The sequence below is a fragment of the Amblyomma americanum genome, chromosome 4 (genome assembly GCF_052857255.1).
Source record: "Amblyomma americanum isolate KBUSLIRL-KWMA chromosome 4, ASM5285725v1, whole genome shotgun sequence".
Taxonomy (NCBI): Eukaryota; Metazoa; Arthropoda; class Arachnida; order Ixodida; family Ixodidae; genus Amblyomma; species Amblyomma americanum.
This window is the reverse complement of record NC_135500.1, coordinates 149,312,129-149,333,270: the sequence shown is the minus strand read 5'-3', so window position 1 is coordinate 149,333,270 and position 21,142 is coordinate 149,312,129. Positions and strand designations below refer to the sequence as shown.

Genomic DNA, 21,142 nt, shown 5'->3' with positions numbered 1-21,142 from the left:
ATAAGACCGCTGGAACAATGTTTACTTGTTTTTTGTCTCGATCCTCTTGCCGGGTACGTTACAGCTGTTTGCCGTTCCTTATGCTGCTCGAGTAGTTCCGGGAACAGTAGGGCTCCTGGAAAACACATTTGCGCACAATGCAGTGCGGTGACTAGGTGGAACAGAACATTCAATGTTTGTCAAGGCAGGCGCCTCATACCTGCCAGTGCGGGTTGCTTGGGCTCTGGAGTACTTGGTGGCTATGGAGTTCCCAAAGAAAGGAAAACCAAACAATCATAGCTACGGAACAAGCAGCAGGTCTCTGTGCGCGTATGTTGTTAACAATGCAAGACGTACTGTCCTCTCCGAAAATTACTATAGAAACTACTATAGAAAATTCTATATTAAAATACCCTTCAAACCCTAGGAGCGGAACATTGTATTGGCAGATACATTCAACACTGTGGCACACCGAATTTTTGGCTGCCATCTAATTCTTTTTTTGCATTATCTCAGCTGCGGGGAAACTGTTTCCTGAATTCTTTCAGTAAACTACTACTACTACTTTCAGGCTACTATGTCCAATTATTGCTCTCAGTAAAAATTGATTTTCTGGTTGTTTCTGGCTACGCTGGAGCTCTTCCGGCAAAACAAAATGCGCATTTATTGGCGGGAAAACGAAAATTGCACTTAAATACCTTCCCGCCGTTGGCTCAAACTCGTGTCGTCGTTGGAGGAAAGAACGGGTTGCCGGCGCTCTAGTGAGAACGGCTATGTAGCGTGGCCTCTGAGATAAGTATAAAAATTGGTGTTAATTACGATGCACGTCTACCCAATGTCGAGTTGCAACCACTCAGGATACGTCTCAAACAGAAGCAAATTCCGTTTGGGATGTATCTTGAGGGGTGCAACACGACAATGAGTAGACGTGCATCGTAATTTCTCTGATAGATGGCGCTAGGCGGCGATCGTTCCACTAGGCGGCGTGCGTGCACGGGCAGCCGAGCATGGTGGCAATCCACCCCGTTTCAAATGGTATTTATTACATTCCGTTTCTCGAGAGGAGTGGCGGGTTCCTCTAGTAAACCAAACAGCTAACGCTCGTTGCTTCAACGTCTTCCAGACGGTGGCGGCACATGCAAAAAGACTGCTCATTAAGAAGAACTTTCAGAGTTCAAACTTTACTTTTTTCTGTAATTACTTATGGCAGAGTAAGTGGGACGCAGGAACAAAAATAAGGCACATTCTTGCAACAAATAAGCGGTACGCGTAAGACATTCTTCGACATTGAAAGTCGGTAGCACGTAAGTATGCACGCTAAAAATCGTTTCATTAGGCACTGATAAAGTTAAGTTTAGCGTATCGTTTTGCTGGTCAGAACAATGATACTAATTTAAAGCGATTGCTCTTTCGCCACGTGTTCGTACGTGTTTTGAAGCTTTAATGGGTTCTGAAAAGAAATTGACACAGAAAAAGAACGATGTACAAATAAGTGGTGGTCCTGCTGCCTTACATTTTTTTACTTTATATTTTTTTCAGAGCGTGTTCAAGTCTTTCACCGTATAATTTAATTCCCATGCCTGATAATTACATTTCGCACATATTTCCCCTGAAGAAACTACTCTGTTTTTGCTATGTTTTTTGCTTCATTTCAAGAGAGTGCAGCAGTTTGGGAGAATTGGCCGTTTCTGCTTATTTGATCCTCGAAATGCAGCTGTGCTGCCTCACAATAAGCGCCTATCGCTTCTTACGGCTCTGGTATCGGTACGCACATAATGAACTACAGCAGGATAAACATTCATTTTTGTATGCGCTCATTAGCAGTTGGAAACTTGCCGGAATTTCGACGGCCTTCAAACAATGGAAGTGTTCTGTAACGGCGGACGTGCATTAATTTTGATGGCAGCCAAATGAAGCAAATCGCTGCTAACTAGGTACTTGTACTTAGGAGGTGTCCCGAAAACTTCCGCTTTTTTTTTCGCATAAAATATTAGCTGTTCGTAAGTGGACATACGTCTCCCTTCTCTCCTAATTAAGGACATAACACCACCTTAGAGAAGATATACAATGAAACAAATCGTGGTGCTTGTTGGTAGCGAGACAAAATGAAATTTATTCTGACTTTTCTTTTACGCTTAAAAAATGCTCCCGCAGACATCTTTCATTTATGTAGTCTGTCTTCCAAGCAGTGGGAAAGAAGTTCTGCGAATTGGCGACGCCGAGCTCGATTGAGCTCTCATTGCTTCTTTTTTTAATTTAAGGCGCCTCTGGAACTCATTTTTACCATTTTGTTTATATTTCATATAGAGAGAAGCTTTATAATGCTGGTATTTCAATAAAAGATAAAGCATGTATCACGAAATATGCACCTTTCTTTCGTGGAGTTGTCGAGTCATCTAGAAGAGCTGAAATATCACCAGCAGCTAGTTTGGATTCGGGCTTCCTCCTTCTTTCACTTTTATTTTATTCCACCTGCTCTAACTTCACCCATCACGTCGGTGATTATAATTTATACTTATACACGTCTAGTAAATGCAATACTAATGAATAAAAAACGGCTTAGAGAATTTCGCGGCCGTACGACCCTATGACAACGTATCGTTGAAGAAAGAACTCTGCAGGGGACAAATTTTCACGGTACATCAACGTTGTGACCAACCATTGGTGCCTCTTAACTCCAGCGTGGCGAGAATTAGGCCATTAGCAGCCAACGCCTCCCGCAACACAGCGGAGGGATCATTTCCCGGCACTTATTGCCCGCTCGCGGGCGTAGCGTCGCCGTACAAAACATTAGAACAGTCCATCCGGAACAGCTTCAAATGCGTCCGAAATGCGTGGTTACGAAAATGCGTAATAGTGTCCGTAATGCGCGCCGCGCCGTCTGCGTGATCTGGTTTTCCTGGTATCCTGGTTTTCCGACGAGGCTTTAATGCACACTGCATAGTCTCTGCATGAACTCGGCACGACGTTCGCTGTAGCGTTTATGTGCCTTTCCATCTATGTTCTGTTGTTCTTGGCGCTGTTAACGAACAGTGAACAGTAGCATTTGTTCACAGCATCACGGATAAAGTCAGCGTCCATTCCGCGTCATTTTGTTTTCCTCTTGCGGTGAGAGAAGGCCTCTTTGTGGTATTTCGCACACCAGCCACAAATGAGAAGAAATGATAGGAATTATTGTCTGGCGTTGTTGGCAGCAAGTTAACACAAGCGCCAATGTGTCCGCGTGAACCACAGGCTTGTGCACGGACCGTGTATCTTCAAGCCATGAGGCCATGTGCGCAGTATCGGCGTCTACGGGCGTGCGGTGCCATTCCTGGACGATCTAAAACAGTGGCTTAGACAAAAGGCCCAACCCTAAAATCTGTCTAATAATGTGGTTCGCGCTTGGATGGTGTCATCTAGAGTATACTCTGGCAATGAAATTATGCAGTGACTTCTTTTGGCGAAACTAAAAAAAAGAGGTAAGATATTTCTCTGTTGCGACGAGCGACAGAGTGATCAATAAGATGAATAGAACAATGAACTCAACAGCCACAGAAACCAAGGAGCATAATAGATTTATTTTAAGATGTTTATCAAGAGGTGTGAAGAGAAATGAATACCTTCTTCGGGAGCATTGAGTTCAACCCAGCCATATTGGTTCATGTTACGAGCAGCGCAGAAGGGAGCCGTTAGCTGGAATTCGGAAAAGAGGTTCATCCTTACTTCTGGGTTAACCTTAGAAAGACACATCTGCGATCAGGGCATCGGTAGAAAGTTTTCAAGGAAAAAAAGGTATACCTTCTGCTTATAGTGGAGGAGCATTCCTTGAATGAGGGATTACAGTGTTCGTTCATATTGCTTCTAACTTTGCTTTATCTGAGGAGGACACTACCTTTCTTCGCTGAGAAACAAGGGGGCATTTTCGCGAGTGCGCTTGAAATAAGGCTCCCTTTCAGACTTTACTTTTGGATTCTTATTTTTCTTTTTTTAGAGCGACAGTTGTATATAGCACGTTCCTTGGTCTCGCGGCGTCCGCCTACCACTTCCCCCGTCCCTCGTCATTATCCCCCCCCCCCCCCCCCCCGTTTGATTCATTAGGGTACCGCGGTGACCGATGTGTGCGAGGAAGGGCTCGCCTTGGAGCTTTGGAGGAGAGCGGTGAATAGACTTCATAAAAAGCCTAACACGCCGACTTGCATCATTAGTTCGCAGCAGCTTAGCTGCCGCTAATATTCGCATTAAGGCATGGGTAATCGTAAAGTGAATATCTTCAAAGCCAGGAGTATCACACAATTCAATACCTGCTATAAACCAAAACAACAGTAATATTTTTCGCAGAATCATCTGTCCATCGGATAATGTTCTTGGCCTTAAACATGTGCACGTATGCTTTTGTGCGATTCTGCATTTGTTATTATTCCAAAAATAAGTCTTCATGCAATTTTTTTTTCTGGGGAGGAGTGCTCAGATATTGGTGTCGAACGGGATCGAACTAAACTGTCGGAATCACGTGCGGCTTCCCCGAAGCGTCAGCTAAGGTCAGAAGGCTGGAAGTCATGGTCAAATGATGCGGAAAACGCTCAACAAAAAACACTGAATATATACTCAAACTTGCGGGAAATCGCGAAACTGAACGGGAGCTTTGTGGCGTGCTATGCGTGATGATTTTGTGATGTACATACGTCTCAGGGCTTCTTCTGATATTATTACCCCATAGTAATCTTTGACGCGCATTACGTGACCACAATCAGCCCACCGAATGGTCGTTAGTAGACGTTCTTAAATCCGTCGTCGAGCTCGTGTAGCTTTTCCAAGGACATAGTGCTAACATCGTCGACTCTCGAACACTGTTTCGCAACACAAACTGACACAAATTCTTTTTCGTGCACCTATTGGTCCCTGTGAATGCTCAACTTGAACGCCGAGTGCACCGGGGCGCATCCCAGAAACACGGAAGCCTTCGATCGTTGCAGATGCACGCATCAGACCTGACTTGTTCACCACAGCGCAGTCTAACCTCCTAACCTAATTCAAACCTCTGTTAGAAGTCGAGGAACAAACTTCTTTCTGCAAACAGCCTGAATCCTCGACGACTCCGTCGCGAAGACAACCAACATCCCTCCGTCCCTCAGGTGCGCCAATCCGTATTTGCCACAACTCTATCTGCCTGGCGCGCCGCGAGCCACCTTCAAAGACCACGTGTCTATCACGACGGGTAGCATCCCAGAAGCAGCTCTTACGGTAATATAATGGAATGCAAGACACGAAGAAACAGGGTCTATGTCATCGTTCACTCCTTGATTTCATCAGATCAGCCCACATTTTTTCATTCATTTAAGCACCTTACTCATCTCTCATTTCACAACCTTTATGCCCTCAGGCAATAAACATCGCTTGAAAAAAAAACATTTTTCTTCATTGTTCGTCTAATGTTCCTTTATCCCTGGTTGGCAGGTTATTTGCCACGTTTTACATTTACTTATTTATGTATACATACTGCAGCCGCTGTGGGGCTGTTGCAGAAGTGGAGTTAAATACATTAAAAAAGCGGCAGGGTACAACACACGCACACGCACACACACACACGCGCGCACACACACACACACACACACACACACACGCACGCACACGCACACGCGCACGCGCACACGCACACACACACACACACACACACACACACACACACACACACACACACACACACACACACACACACACACACACACACACACACACACACACACACACGCACGCACGCACGCACGCACGCACGCACGCACGCACGCACGCACGCACACACGCACGCAAACAAGCCAACTTAATCTGACCTGTTTGCATATTTAGCGCGGACAATGGGATAGAGACGCTGTAACTAATAAAGAGAATCAATACCTAATGAACACAACATAGAAAAACATCATGTGGTATCGATACCCGTTAAAATTGAGTTTAATGAAAGAGACCGCGTTTTACAAAGAAATAAGCTGCAGTGTTCAATTGTCGGAGGAAGAGCTGTGTTTGAAATTAATAGCACGAGCGAAGCATGGCTAAACATAAAGGCTATGATGACTCATCGAGGAATACTGGGGGTAATATGGACATTAGGAGGGCCATGATAGTCATCTAACGACGCAGTACAGGAACCTCAGTGAATCCACGTGACGGCGCGCATACAGGGGGTTAGATTCAAAGAGGACAAAGCACAAGAAGGTGAAAAATAGCGATCATACCGATGATATATAAGGCTGATAGTTTTTCTTGGATGCTCTGGAATAGGTCAGCTTCACTGTGTTTATGAGGGTTCCAGACAGGAGGCACGTATTCAATTACGCCACGAATTAAAGATTTATACATTAAGAGCTTAGCTTCGTTTGTGCCATTAGTTGGTGTCCCCAAATACCCCAGCGTTTTTAATGCTTTGGTACAAATGAAATTTATATGGTCCACACAGGGTATGTTAGTGGTAAACATAACGGCGAGATACTTGTATTAGAAGGTCCTGTGCAATGGTGAATCATTGAAGGCATAATTAAACACTGAAGGGGACTTGCTGTTGGTGAAACACATAACTAAGGTTTCAGTAAAATTTGTTTTCATTTGCCAGGCATTACACTAGCTGCAAAAACAAGCAAATGAGGCGTTTACTGGGAAGTGATCGTCTTGCGTGTTAATTATATTATATAATACATAGTCGTCTCCATATACGCCTATTTGTTATGTAATATGGCGAGGTAAGTCGTTGATGTTTATTAGGAATAATAAAGGGCCAAGCACTGACCCTTGAGGAACGCCAGATAATACATCGACAGGACAGGAATCAGTTCAATTATAAGAAACAATCTGCGACAGGTGGAAAGAAAAACTAACAATCCCGACTACCCAAGCACAAATTTTTTTTAAAAGGGCGTGTAGTTTGCAGAGACGATTAGAATGAAGTAAAATTTCAAAAGCTTTAAAAAATTGTAAATATGGCTTAAACCTCGGCTACAGTATCAAGTGTTCAGGACAGGTTATGCGCAAATTTAATTAGATTTGTTACGGTGCTGAAGACTTGTCTAAATTCGCGCTCAAAATATGACAACACGTTGTTAGATTCCAGAAGTTCTATTTTATGTTTGTGAATTATGTCAATAAGATAGGTCTGTAATTAGACGGAAGTTGTTTTTTACCAGATTTGAACAATGGAAGCACATTAGCTACCTTTCAGCACGATGGTACCACACCAGACCTAAGCGACTCACGGAGGATGATGGTTAGACATCGAGATGCACATAATAATTCAGGGGCACTTTGTTGACCAAAATGCAGTTAGGCGAAAGCCTTAAGCGGGGTGTTGCTGCTTGTGCCTCTGATGTGTGGTTAAGATGTTAACTAAGTGCACAAGTGTTTGTGAATCTTAAATGCTGGAGACACTGGAGGGCGTACAGCACACGGGCGCCTTAGCATTTTTCCTCCATAAAAACGCAGCCGCCGCGGTCGGGTTCGAACCCGGGAACTCGACCGCGGCGGCTGCGTCTCAGACGTTACGCTACACAGCCATTTACTCAAAATGGTGGCGATCCATTCGTAGTGATGAAGACAGCGAGTTTGAAGGGACTGGCGGGAAGATGTTTAAATCCATTCTGCGCGGCGATAAAAGCGCCATTTCCTTCCGCACAAATGTCACTTCAGCGAGAATCACAGAATGAATATTTACCGAAAGAAATATTTGGATGTAGTTGTTCCTTTTAACATCTGAGTTGTCTACTTCCTTTCGAGCCAGATTCCACCAGATAGATGACAAGTTTCAATGCCGCAAAGGAATTTTTGACAAATCAGTGCAATGACACGAAGTGTTTTCGTGTCACAAGACAGAGTCAAAGGTCCATTTTAAAACCAAGCATTTTGCGCCGTAGAAGCTGAGCACTAGGCTACAGGAAATCTTGCACTCAATCGAAACCGGTGGTTACTCGGAGGCACAGGGCATTGAACCCAGTAGATTTTCTTAACTATGCAGGGCGATATTTTTGTTTAAAGTGAAATGCTTGGAAAATGCGTCTTTGTTCCCACCTTGAGCAAAAAAAAAAAATGGCTGTGGTTTAGCTCTGGTTAAACCCGGAGTCACGCAATAGCTACAGCTGGCCGAGTGGAACTCGCTCAGTCGAATTGCAAAGTCAGTCTTTCGCCGCTCCGTTTCGCTGGGCGTTGCTTCATCTTCGTCCCTGGACGTGATTGACTCTCTCCCACACTCGGTTTCACTGGCGCGCCGCGCCTCCAGCAGCTGCTCCGCACCACGTGGCCAACCACGCACCACGCGACCATTCACGTGACTACGTGGCGCCGCCACCCGGAAGGCTCGAAATGCTAGCGCAATGTAGCTATCGCTACAAATAAAACTTGGTGCCATGACACTCTTCGGCCACAGGTGTCCTTACGCGATAAATATTCACCATCATCTTTTTCTGAGCTCTTTTACATCAATGCGCACCTCTACCTACTTGCTTCTAGCCTTTCAGAGCGCAGATTTTAAGTCAGAGCATAATTTTTTTGTTAGAATGAATGTAAATAACTTCCAAAAGAATCTATTCCTGTATTGTCATGGCAAGTAAATATGTTCGCTGCTTAGTATGCATTGTTCTTAGAAAAGTAATTCAGCGCTGTTATTGTCAGGCGAACACATAGGCAGACAGCCCCCGTACCACCATGTACTGATCTTTCTCTGTGCTCATATTAAAAAAGCATCGCTTAACTACTTCCGTATAAACAATGCATGTGCAACTAGCCACGAAGCGCTTCATTTAGCATGCATTTTCTCTTTACAATTTCAGCCTAAATTTTCATATCAAAACGCCAGTTCGCCATCAAGACTAGTAGCCTACTTAAGGCACAGACATCCGCCGATGCTGAACGAATGACGTCAGTTCGGAATTTGCGAATTTGATTAGCGTTTAACTTCACTGGCTGCCTTAAATTTTGAACTCATTTGTTGACACAGCACACAAATCGTTAAACCTGAACTTCGCGCCCCAAAGTTTCAAAAGAATTACTGTTCTTCGTACCTCGCTTTCTACTTTTAGGGAACTTGATGCGCCAGCAGAGTATTGAAAATTGGTTTTTGAGGAAAGGAAATGGCGCAGTAAATGTCAAATGTCTCACATGTGTCGGTGGGCCCCGGAACCGCACCGAAAAGGACGGGATGAAAATGGGAGTAAAAGAAGAGAGAAAGAGGTGCCGTAGTGGAGGTATTTGTATTTTGCTCTTGTACAGCAAGAGAACTGGCACATCAATAGTATTCAAGTGCGAGGCACTGTGTGATGCCGCAGCTAAGGAACGAGCTCACTGTTTTAACACGGCCTCTTTTGAGTCTCATGGAGTTAGCAAAAGAGCTATGAACTTACCTCGTTTTGCATGTGGTATGATGCCGGCGATCACTTAGAATTGCCGCAGAAATCGAGTGCTTCGACGAAATGCAGCCTGTGTGGCTGGCCACGTACGGCTGAAATACTCTTTTCTCTCCAGACTGGAGATATGTGCAGGAGATGCTGCATCACTTGCCGCAGTTCTATTTCTGTATTCCCCAGTAGCCACAGACACACCAATGCTTTGTTTCATGTCACGGCTGTAGTTGTGCCCCACGTGTTTTCATGAAATGACAAAGAAAAACGTTTGCTGTTGCTGACGGTGTTTTATTGCATAAAACTATCACATTGGGTCTAGCGAAGTCTTTTTTTGTTGCAAAAATATGGCACAGTGGACCTAGTGCAGTCGTTTATCATTATATAAAAATAAAATCATGATGTCCGAAATGACGCAGTGTTGTCACGCAGACTTGTAACGCTTCTTTGCAAGCGCGTGCACGCGACAAGAAACAAAAATAATGGTGTCATCTCGGACTGATAAGCTGCGAAGAAGAAAAGGAAGATTCAAGACATTGATCAATCAGTGTTCAATAGCGTCCAGCCAGAAAGAGGAAGGGATCTGCAAAATAGGTGCCACACTCACTTAGATTTCTTGCTGGATGACGCCAAGGCTTGGGTGTGGTTTACAGCCGCAAAACTAGTGCCAGCGATGGCCTGGCGAATGACTGGACTCCAGGATGTGGCCATATCCGTCGACGTTGCCAAAGTTAATCTGAAGGAAGTAGCTCTTGTTGCACGTGAGAGCAATCTGCATGGAGTATAGAATGAAATATAAATTCCAATTGAAGTGATATAGAAGAGCTGTTGATTGAAGGCAAACCCTTTCACTCTTTAGGATGCAATGGGGTTCTCAAATGCTCTCCGAAGAAAAAAAACCGCTATCATTTTACATTATGGAGAGCTCAGAAGTGGACTTCAGAGATTGCTTCTCGTTCTAGAATGTGACATATTAGGGCTCCTGCATTCTCATAAGGGCTCAATATCGCCCTCAATGTTGTAACTTTTATTCGACGTTTTTGGCAACCTTTCGATCTATATCCTGTCCTTAGTTCGCTCCTTGTCGTAGCCACTACTGGGCAGTATGGTTTGTGTTTTATGGGGGTTTAACGTCCCAAAGCGACTCAGGCTATGAAAGACGCCGTAGTGAAGGGCTGCGGAAATTTCGACCACCTGGTGCTCTTTAACGTATACCGACATCGCCCAGTACACTGGCCTCTAGAATTTCACCTCCATTGAAATTCGACCGCTGCGGCCGGGATTGATCCCGCGTCTTAAGAAAACCGAGTGCCATAATCACTAAGGCACAGTGGCCGGTAATATTTACGCAACCTGTTCGGGGTCAGCGAATCAGGGAAGATAGCGCTTTACCCGAAAACGTAGTGAACTTAGTCACGAGAAACGCAGCCAATTTCATATTGGTGGTAGAGAGTTGGTACTGGAATGAATTACACTAGAACGTTCAGGCGGGCTAGTTGTTTAAGAATCCAGGTTTAAAGAAAAACGCCGCAACAGCAACAGAAGCCCTCGGGAAAACAACGAAGATTATCATTTCCCCAGAAGTGACAATTAAGAAGTCAAGATATTGAATCAGGGTAAAGCATGTGCAAGCTCGCCTTCGTCAGCACTGCTGCAAAGTGAGCTGCCACTTCTCAGGGACTGAGAATCGAAGCCAATTTCCCGAGTGGCTGCGTTGTACTAGTCGCGTTTTTTTTTTGTTTTGCGTGGTGTCTCTTTACACATTGATCTCACCTATGTATCTATACTTAGAGGCACGGATATTATAAACTTTCACTTGATAACCAGCGCTGTGTTCGACAGTTTCCACATCTCTTTTGCCTGTCTGGATTCGCGCTGTTCGATAGAAGACTAATGAACCAAGGCTGAATCCGCGATGTGTACGCAGCATAAAGCTATTGTACGGTCGCGTGCACTTACGGGAGTCTTGGAGGTGCCATTGTAGGCGTAAAGCTTGAGCTCGGAGAACGACAGTGCTTTACCGTTCCAAGAAGTGCCCGGCCGGGGTGATTCTGGGCGCATGTACTCGCCAGCTAAACAAAAGGGAGAGGTACATTGTTCATGCCATGGCGCACACATGTGAACACAAAAGGTTGCTGAACGTATACTGACCGCATATGCCAGAGTCTTGGATGAAGCTGACCCAAACCACGTACTGCAACTCGTCGATGAGGTTAGTAAAGCAGACAATCGGAGCTGGCTGCATCAGCCTGCGCATAAGAAGAATGTCCACTGCTTTCGTCGACCGTTTTCAAACAACAATTCAAATGAGCCGCTCGTTAATTGATGACGATGCACGCCAGAAGGACTTTATTCCCATGCCGATAGCGCCGCCGCAACAGTAAGCATAGTTAGAGGAAGAACAAGCTTTGTGGTGCTCTCATAACGCCGCATTGCCTCTAGGTACGAATAGCAAGAGCGTCCGTGCTCTACCCGCTGCGCGGTTGCGTTTTGATGAGCCAGGGGCGTGCGGCGTATCAGGTAGATGAGGTTTCATAATTGGCTTCGCTACCGCTGGACCCATAAACTGCTGCGCTGTAGTTTGATGACCAATCGCGCACCAACAAGCTTTGATCGGCTGAAAAATATTGTCACGTAGCGGTGACGGCAGTCGAAGCAGTGATGAAGACGGACGAAAGGGTCTTCTAAAAGAACTGTTTATTGGGCTGACTTGCACCCAAAATGGACTGAATCACTCGGCGGTGGCGAAGCGACAAGCGTGCTCGGCGGTCGTCGAACAGAATGCCGGCCGCTGTCGGCCGTGCTCAATTTAAAGCTGATAGCGAACTTTCGAGATAAAGAGCGCAAAGTTACTAGAACATTCCGGAACAACGTAGAATCAGCTCTGCCTGGCTGCGATCAATCGAGATAAATCTAGTGGCTTCTTGCGTCGCAAACAAAGCGATAAAGTGATGTGGCGGCAGATTTGAAAAACGAACAAACACTGCAAATATTCGCGGCAATATCTTCTGGCGGGAATCCTCTAAGTAATGATAATGTCCACCGATATTAATACCGTACATTTGGTGTAAATTGGCTGAGTAACAAATTTCTTTAAAACATTTTAGTCTGCATATGGCGGCTAGATATACGGAATGAATCGCGGCGCAGCCATCAATCCGCGTAGACTTCATGTTTCCGGGCGAACACTATCCAAGCCAAACATGAACCTCTCCGACATGCTTTTGGCGAGAAGCGTATTTTAGTGCGCAACTTGTCTGTCTGCTCTAGGCAATTTGGAAAAAAACTATGGCTCAAGGCACAGCAACCACTCTGTTGGCTTAGTTATCGTTTGCAATCGGGAAAAACGCTTCCAAACCATTACCAGCCGAGAACCACTACGTGCGAACAGGACAGCCGAAGCGGCCATGAGAGCTAGTGGTAACAAAAAATGGTGAGCGACGCTCATTGTTTGATCGAGAACGCAATGTGACCGCGCACATCGCATGCAGGAAAGTCATTTTCATAAACATACTTAACTCTGCTTGGACGGTAAACAAAAGGAAGCAGGAGACGCTCCGCTAATCTCCCATTTGCGCCACGGTTTCCTTGCTTTCACACTGTCAACGCTTCAGTGGACTTTCGAGGTGACGCGCTTTCGAAAACTTACCTTCCCTGTGGGCTGACCTGCAGTTCCATCTTGGGCAAAAAAACAGCCTTGTTCACGAGCGTCAGCTGTGGAACCCTCACCGCCGGTTCAATCGGAACGCTGCTTGCGCCGCCGACGGAGACAACTTGTTGCTCATGATCGGCGTCCGTGCCTTCGTCGGCCTGCGTGCTCGACGGCTGTGGCGGCGCCGCGTGCTGGACTCGCTCGATGCTGGGGCTGGCCGTGGGCGCATCTTCACCGACCACGTCAACGGTCTCCGAAGCGCTGCCGCCTTCTTCATCACTGCTAGAGTCGCTGCTGGAACCGCTGCAGCTGCTGCTACCGCTACTGCTGCTCTCGTCGCTGTCGCTACTGCTCGCAGACAGGTTGCAAGAGCCCAGCAGTTCAGCATATCCGTCGCTCACGGGCTTCTTGGTGTCTTCGTCCTTCGGCCCGGCGCCTGTGCCGGGAGCGGACTGGACAGACCAGGACGCTTCTGGCGCCATGCTTGGCTACGGACGAGAGAAGCAATGTCCGGTTGCTGCCGACAACGGACTGGCGACCTGCACTTCGAGCCTTCGGGGATGCGTCTGGTCTCACGGAAGCCGAGCGCTCGTACTATAAGCACGGTGTGGCGCTGCGCTGATACCTGACGCCGTCGTCATCTGCTGCCCATAAGATGGCGTGTCCGGCGGTCAGCCGCTGGCTCCCTCCATGCGCTCAATGCTTCGTTGTCATGTGCAGTGGGCGTAAGCTAGAGTGCCTCGGCTAAGAGAGCGTGTGCAGCTAAAAAAAAAAGGCGTGGTCGCAGCTTCCTGTTTCCTGCTATCAGCAGTGCGACGGCAACTATCTCGCTACATCATTGTGCCCGCGAATTGACGCCGTGGCATCTGCCTTCATCCGCCCTTTGGCGATAAGCCGAGCAGCAGCCGACCCAGCTACAAGGTGCCGAGCCCTGCACGCGCCAAGCTCCTTGTTCGCTGACATCAGTCGCCGTCTGATATAATCTGCGACTTGTCACCCGGTCACGAGAGCACGGCGCCGGAGCTCTGAAATAGATGCTTCCGGGGTGTACTTGGCCGCGGTATACCTTTTAAAAAGATTGCAAATCTTACCTGATATGTATGGCAGCACCATAGGAAGCAGCGAAAACGAGGCAGAAGATATAAAGAAGGAATGGAGAGAACCTGAGTTCCAACTTAAATGTATACTGGGAAAGTTTTCAAATTGTCACGGAGCTCGTCAAACTAGGTCCTTTTTTTCCGTGTAACTGCTGCATGCACCATCTTACAGAGGCACTGCCATCTTGACGTCTATGATCTGGGAAATATAGTCGCGATGTTGGATTACGGGATCGCGCAGTTCTGGTTTGGTTTATGGGGTTCAACGTCCCAAAGCGACTCAGGCTATAAGGGACGACGTAGTGAAGGGCTCCCGAAATTTCGACAACCAACCTGGGGTTCTTTACGTGCACTGCCACTGCACAGCACACGGTCCTCCAGAATTTCGCCTCCATCGAAATTCCACAGCCGCGGCCGTAATCGATCCCTCGTCTTTCGGTTCAGCAGCCGAGCGCCAGAACCACTGACACACCGCGGCGGTCATCGCGAAGTTGTGCATTGGCATGTTGGTCAGCGGCAGCTGTTTTGCTTTCTAGTGTTCTTTATTTCGGCGCTGCAGTGCGCATGACGCAAAACGTTATTGGTTTTGGTTCAGTCAAGCTCGCTGAGACGACATGTGCGGAGCTTCGGGTAGCAACGAAGCGGCAAAAGCGCGTCTAATCGCAACAGTGAGCTGGCTGTGCCTGCGATTAGCTTTGGAGGTTAGTGACGAGTCCTCATAAAGGCATTAGCCTTGTATGGCTTGCTAGATCGTTATATTCTGATTATACGTAGCACGAAGAAAAAGTGCAACAGGCCTGCGGCGCTTTTAGAGAGAGACGTTCGCACTGCTCTGGATGTTCCGTTCTTGATCTAATCTGTGCGCACCGCAGATTGCGCTGACTCATCGCATTTCGAGACCTGAAACTGCAATGCATCCTCGTCACCTTGTCGCAGGACCCGTTAGGCGCCTAACATAAAGGCTGCTTTAATAAACGTGTTAAACCACCGCCACCCACACTCAGTGCACAGGTCCTGCTAATTATACTTTCTATCCCCAAATCGGTTTTCTATTCCACAGCAATCATAAGCGCGGCCGGTTCATTGCTGGTTGTATCGTTCATCCGCCCATTTCGATGCTTTATTTGTCGTTACGCAGGACCGCGATCTTAAGATTGAATACTTTCGGAGGAAAACTGTCACTCTGAAAAGTTGTGTGCAAACACGAGAGGCACATTAATTGTGCCTTCGCCCTGTGGCGTTGGCGAGTTTATCCCCCTTAAATCAAGTCCGGATTAGGCTACTGCGTTTCAATGTACAAGCCAGCTTTTGTCGACTGGCCTGGCGTTCTAGCCTTTCGCCTTTTTGTCGCTACATGCGTCGTCTTTCAATTTCGACCTGAGTAAAAGCGGATTCTAAAATATAATTTTATACTTAGAAACATAAATAGCTCAAACACACTTGGAACAGTTCATCATCATCATCCTGACTACACCCACTGCAGGGTAAATGCATCTCCCATGTATCTCCAATTAACTCTGTCCTTTGCCAGCTGCGCCTACCCGATGCCTGCAAATTTCTGAATCTCATCAGCCTACCTAACCTTCTGCCGCCCCCTGGTACGCTTGCCTTCTTTACGAACACATCCGTTACCCTTAAGGACTAGTGGTTGTTTTGCCTTCGCATTACATACCCTGCCCAAGCAAATTTCTTCGCCTCTATTTAAACTAGGATATCATTAACCCGCGTTTGTTCGCGCACCCGCACTGCCCGCTTCCTGTCTGTTCTGGTATGCGTTCAGAGACAAGGAGGACAATGTCATTAGCCACATGGATAAGATAGTTAAAGTAGCCGAAGCGTTCTACACAGATCTATACAGTAGCCAATGTAATCAGAACGTTAATGAGCCGGATAGCCTGTTGGTGTCCGCAATTGATGACTGCAGTTTCACCGCACTCTTGGAAACCTCTACCATGCAGTGGCGCGTTTTTCGAATGTGCCACACCCACACAGGCCAGTAATGACCGTCATGCGTTTTAAACGCGAATGATCCATCATTAGCTGCCATGTGGTCGAAATTTGATCGAAGTTAATAAGCGCAAGGTAGCCGACATAATACAGTTCAATATGGAGAGAACCGAGCATGCTTTAAAGGACGGAGGTAGCCTTAAAGCCGTGAAGAGGAAACTAGGCATAGGTATAAAAAACCAAATGTACGTGTTAAGAGACAAGGAGGGCAATGTCATTAGCAATATGGATAAGATAGTTAAAGTAGCCGAAGAGTTCTACACAAACCTATGCAGTAGCCAATGCAATCAGAACGTTGATAGAGACAGCAGCGCACAGCAATGCGTCATCCCGCCAGTAACAAAAGAGGAAGTAAAAAAAGCCTTAGGAGCAATGGAAAGGGGAAAAGCAGCTGGTGAGGATCACGTAACAGCAAGTCACTTGAAGGACAGAGGGGAGGTTGTGCTAGAAAAACTAGCTACCCTGTATACGCAATGCCTTATGACCTCGACCGTACCAGAAACTTGGAAGAACGCAACCATTATCTTAATTCATAAGAATGGAGACACCAAGGACTTGAAAAATTACAGACCGATCGGCTTACTGTCCGTTGCTTACAAGGTATTTACTAAGGTAATCGCTAATAGAGTCAGGGTTAGCCTTAGACTTTAATCAACCAAATTATCAGGCAGGTTTGGTAAAAGATATTCCACAATAGATCAATTCACACTAGCAATCAGGTGGAACAGAAATGCGCAGGATATAACCAACCCCTATATATAGCCTTCATTTAATACGAGAAAGCATTTGACTCAGTGGAAACCTCAGCAGTCATACATGCATTGCGGAGTCAGCGTGTACAACAGTCTTATCTGAAAATACTGGAAGATACATATAGTAACTGCACGGCTACAATAGTTCTCCATGAAGTCAGCAACAATATTCTAATAAAAAAGGGCGTCAGGTAAGGAGACACGATCTCGACAATGCTATTCGCCGCGTGTAACGGGAGGTATTTAGAGGCGTGAATTAGAAATACTTGGGGTAGGAGTTATTGGCGAATACCTAAATAATCTGCTATTCGCTGATGACATTGCCTTGCTGAGTCACTCAGGAGGTGAACTGCAAATAATGACCAATGAGTTAGAGAGGCAGAGCAGAATGGTGGGTCTAAAATTTAATCTGCAGAAAACCAAAGTAATGTTCAACAATCTAGCAAGAGAACAGCCATTCACAGTTGGCGGCGAGGTGCTGAAAGTGATAAAGGAATACTTGCGGCAGGTTGACATCTGATCCGGATCATGCGAGGGAAATAACTAGATGGATACGATTGGGGTGGAGTGCATATGGCACGTTCTCTCAGATCATGAATGGCAGTTTACAAATATCCCTCAATAGAAAAGTGTACAACGGCTGTATTTTACCGGTACTCATTTACGCGGCATAAACGTGGAGGCTAACGAAAAGGGTTCAGCTTAAGTTAAGGACAGCGCAGCGAGCTATGGAAAGAAAATAGATAGGCGTAACGTCGAAACAGTTACTCCCCTTGTGTTGGTGCATAGGAAGAAAAATTGGAGCTCTGGTCCGTTTGAAGTGTACTGAGCGGACGCGAGATGACTGAGAAGGCGAGAAGTCTTTCCTCTTAATGTTTTTAACACAAAGGCGTCGGTGCTATTCTTCAGCAGGAAATTGATGACCAGGTGAAAAAGCCTGCAGTAACAGTCCCGGTATGGCTGGACAAGAGCTTCGAATGCTTCTATTTCCAACTTTTTCTTCTCTTTCGGTAGTTGCAGCCGAAGACGACGCAGTTGTTCCCAGTGGATCTCGAGTTGGTTGTCATCGCGCTAAATTCTCTAAAGAGCAAAAAGCTGACAAAAATGCGCCAAACCCCAAACTAGCACACTGAAAACATGGCGGGGGCACTGCCGATCGCACAGCCCAGAGAGGAGGAAGGCAGTCGTCGCGTTGCCGACCAGCTGCGTGCGAGACAAAGACGGAAAATGGTGTATAGACCTTTCCAATAAGGGCACTTAGGGTGTCGAAACATTGATCGCTGGGCTGTTGTATGTAAACCGTGACAGCGCCGTAGAAACGGCAGTGGAACTGGCTTGCAACAATTCAGGGAGAGTCGTTTCGAGATTCTCCTCGCCTGAGAACAGCACTTGAAAAGAAAATGCGTCTCTCTTCACTTAATCTCTCCTTTATCCCTTCTCTAGCGGCTCGGTTTAGGTGTCCGCTATGTGAGACAGATACTGCGCCATTTATTCCCCCCCCTCCCCCCCCCCCCCCAAAAAAAATCAAGTTTAAATGTCCCAGCTGCGCAATCACCCGTTGACATGGGCCATCAACTGCACCGAACCCAGATGTTGTCAACGAGAAGCGTGCGCTTCGTGTGCTTGTCTGCGTGAGTATGTGAGGGTGTGTGTGCGGGTGTGTGTGTTTCAAAAGTGCTGTGCATTGGCTGGTGTAGAGGTACAGGTACAACAGCGGGAACACGAGCGTGACGCTGCACGACAGCTGCCGAGTGCGCTTTTATCGCGAAACCCTTAAGGAGCTAGTGTTGCAGAAAATCTTGCGTCGCCATCTGCATGGTTGGCGTCATTGACTGTGAGCGAATAATCGACTAAAAATTTGCCAGAGAGGCAACCAATGATGCCGATGGGCCACCTAGATCACGTTTCATATCGACGTCATCATAACCCACCCACCGGATTGTGAGCAAACTGCCCAGCGTGGCGGTTGTCCGCTCGGGAAGAGCAATCTAGCTTGCACAAGACCCACCGGCGGGGGTGCTTTTGAAAACATTTATTATTTAATCATATATAGAGAGAGGTATTGGAGGTCAGGTCACGCCCTTACAACCACTAGGTGGGATGCCTAGTCAGCCACCCCATTGGCGGTTGCCGCAGCCCGGGCGCGCTGCCTCGAGGGTGCAGCAGCCGGACAAGGTCGCCTCCCAGTCCTCTCGGGCGGGGTTTGGGATAGGCGGTAGGGATGGGTTCTGCTGGCAGGCCCACACCATGTGGTAGGTGTCAGACACCTCCCCACGGTGCGAGCACCGCCGGTCGAATTGTGGGTCGAAATGCTTTAGGGCTGCCGGGAACAACATCGTAATAGTGAGCAGGCACAGGTGTACCCGCTGGTTGACCTTCCCCAGCTATTTGCACGGGGTGGGGTGAGTTTCTTGCGTGGATTTGTATTATTCGCATACTTCCTTAAAAGTGTAAATGGAATTCAAATCGGAGCCCTGGTCGCCGTTGGGTCCCGTGGTAAATGCCCGTAGAGAGAGCACGCTGGCGGCGGCGTTGACTTAAGTTAGCAATAACTTAGGTTAGCAAGAATACTACTGTGTTATCGCATGCCTCTTTGACGCCAAGGGCGAGGATATCTCTGCCATTGTGTTGTAGGGTGGTCGCAGATATGGCCTCTCAATTTAGCTGGAGCAATACGTCCTGTGCAGATAGATGCTGGCGGAAGCCAAACATCGTACCCGCAAAGTAACGATTGCCCTCCAGGCGGGATTGAAGCGCGCTCACGCACTGTGTCAATCATGAGTCTTGCCACAGGCGATGTGATCGAGATGGGGCGTAGGGTAGTATGTGCTGATAGTCTTGCCGGGTTTGGGAATGAAGGCGACCAGAGTTGTTTTCCACACCGTGGGGCGAGGGTCTCCGTCCCAAATCACGTTGACGTAATCTAGGAGATGGAGATAAGTTCCATCCGAAAGGTTAGGCAAAACAGGGACGGTAATACGATCGCGCCCTGGAGCCGTACCACTGCGCATCTTAGCCAACGCAGCCTTGAGGTCGTGCGGGGCAAAGTGAGGGCCCAACTGAGGCTCTCCCGGCCCGTGTATGTGTATGCCGCTCGGTCCGGTTGCACTGTTCGACAGAAGTATCTGTCACACAGAGCATCCGCGAGCTTCGTGTTAGGGGCCGGGAAGTGGTTAAGCACCTGACTCAGCTTTTTCTGCGTCCCCTCCCCTCTGTCATTAAAGGGGTCTATGAAAGTACGAAACAGAGGCGACGCTCTTCTGGTAGCATTTGACGGGCATGTGCGTTTCACCAGTCGATCCAATCTGAGTCACTGATATGTACGGCATACGAAGCAGTCTGATTACTCAGCTCGGGTACACATAGTTTAAGCTTGCGATTGAATTTGTTCTTCCGCCAATGTTCAGAATGACTGCGGCAAGCCTCCCAGAGGTCGAGGAAATGGTTGTCAACATCAGGGGTGTCAGATGTATTGAGTTGGGGAAGGTACCGAGGCTGAGTTATCATGATGTGACCATTTCAAGCAGCGAACCCTTACATGAGCAGCACGGGCGGTACAGGTTGAGCCCCAAAGGCCGCCCGGTTGGTGGGCTCGGCCTCATTCCAAGTTCGTCTTGCGGCCTTAGAGTGGATCGATGTTGATGTAGGGTAGCCTACTGGGCATTGCTTAGTTAAACTCCCTGCCATTCCGTCCTTCTGTTTCTCTCTCTCTCACCCTCTCTCTCCCATAGCTAGTTTTGTGCATTTTTTTTGAGCGTGAGGTCGGGGCACGTATCGCGGTGAACGGTATTGCCATTCCACGTAGGATAAGTTGTGTCAGTCAAGAGGGAGAAGCGCAATGTGGCATGGAGCTCTGCTAGCTTGCAACAGTTTGGGGTCTACCGGCCCGCCAGCACGAGGGGGTCAGGTACCACCTATTCTACTGCTTTAAAAAAGATCTCGTTAAATCTTAGAACCCGGGCTGCCCTAACCGTATGATTTTCGCGCTGTAAGCATTCTACATATGCTGCACTGCATACCCTATAACTTACGATGAATGTCATGTTCGGAGGGGAGGTTGGGGGAGCATGGGAGGCAACCCCAATCCAATCACTCAACTTTTATTGCGGTGTCTCCAGCGGAGGAAAATACCCGGGCTGGAAGGTTGGCGGATTCTACAGGGTCCTTAAATGTGCATGAGGTGTCTTGGCTTGTGTGGGATTGTGCATGGTGCCAGAACCGCTGGACTTTTTCTTGGGTGACGAGGGTCAGCCTTGCATGGGTTGATTGGGTCTACATAACAGCGAATGGGGTGAGGGA

General features: G+C 47.3%; 2 protein-coding genes across 3 annotated transcripts in view; one reads left to right on the top strand and one right to left on the bottom strand.

Moving 5' to 3' along the window:
• The window catches only part of LOC144130407 (serine/threonine-protein kinase haspin-like), an 87,185-nt gene that overhangs the window by 56,169 nt on the left and 9,874 nt on the right, over positions 1-21,142 (top strand). The window lies entirely within an intron of this gene.
• LOC144130406 (uncharacterized) lies at positions 9,606-13,751 on the bottom strand. 2 transcript variants are annotated; one of them, XR_013314090.1, is made up of 5 exons: positions 12,985-13,690; positions 11,487-11,584; positions 11,295-11,407; positions 9,943-10,107; positions 9,606-9,841 (listed from the first exon to the last, which is right to left on the bottom strand). XR_013314090.1 is itself a non-coding variant. In XM_077664331.1 (4 exons), the coding sequence occupies exons 1-4, from the start codon at positions 13,467-13,469 to the stop codon at positions 9,997-9,999; spliced, it is 807 nt and encodes a 268-aa protein (XP_077520457.1). In that variant the 5' UTR covers positions 13,470-13,751; the 3' UTR covers positions 9,606-9,996. The 2 variants fall into 2 exon arrangements, 1 of the variants encoding a protein (XP_077520457.1); XM_077664331.1 differs by having other exon boundaries at positions 9,606-10,107; positions 12,985-13,751.

Coding starts and splice junctions, on each gene's coding strand:
- LOC144130406 (XM_077664331.1), bottom strand. CDS start 13,469: ATGGCGCCAGAAGCGTCCTGGTCTGTCCAGTCCGCTCCCGGCACAGGC. Junction 11,585..12,984: donor CAGGTCAGCCCACAGGGAAG/GTAAGTTTTCGA, acceptor TCTTATGCGCAG/GCTGATGCAGCCAGCTCCGA. Junction 10,108..11,294: donor ATGGCACCTCCAAGACTCCC/GTAAGTGCACGC, acceptor TACTCCATGCAG/ATTGCTCTCACGTGCAACAA.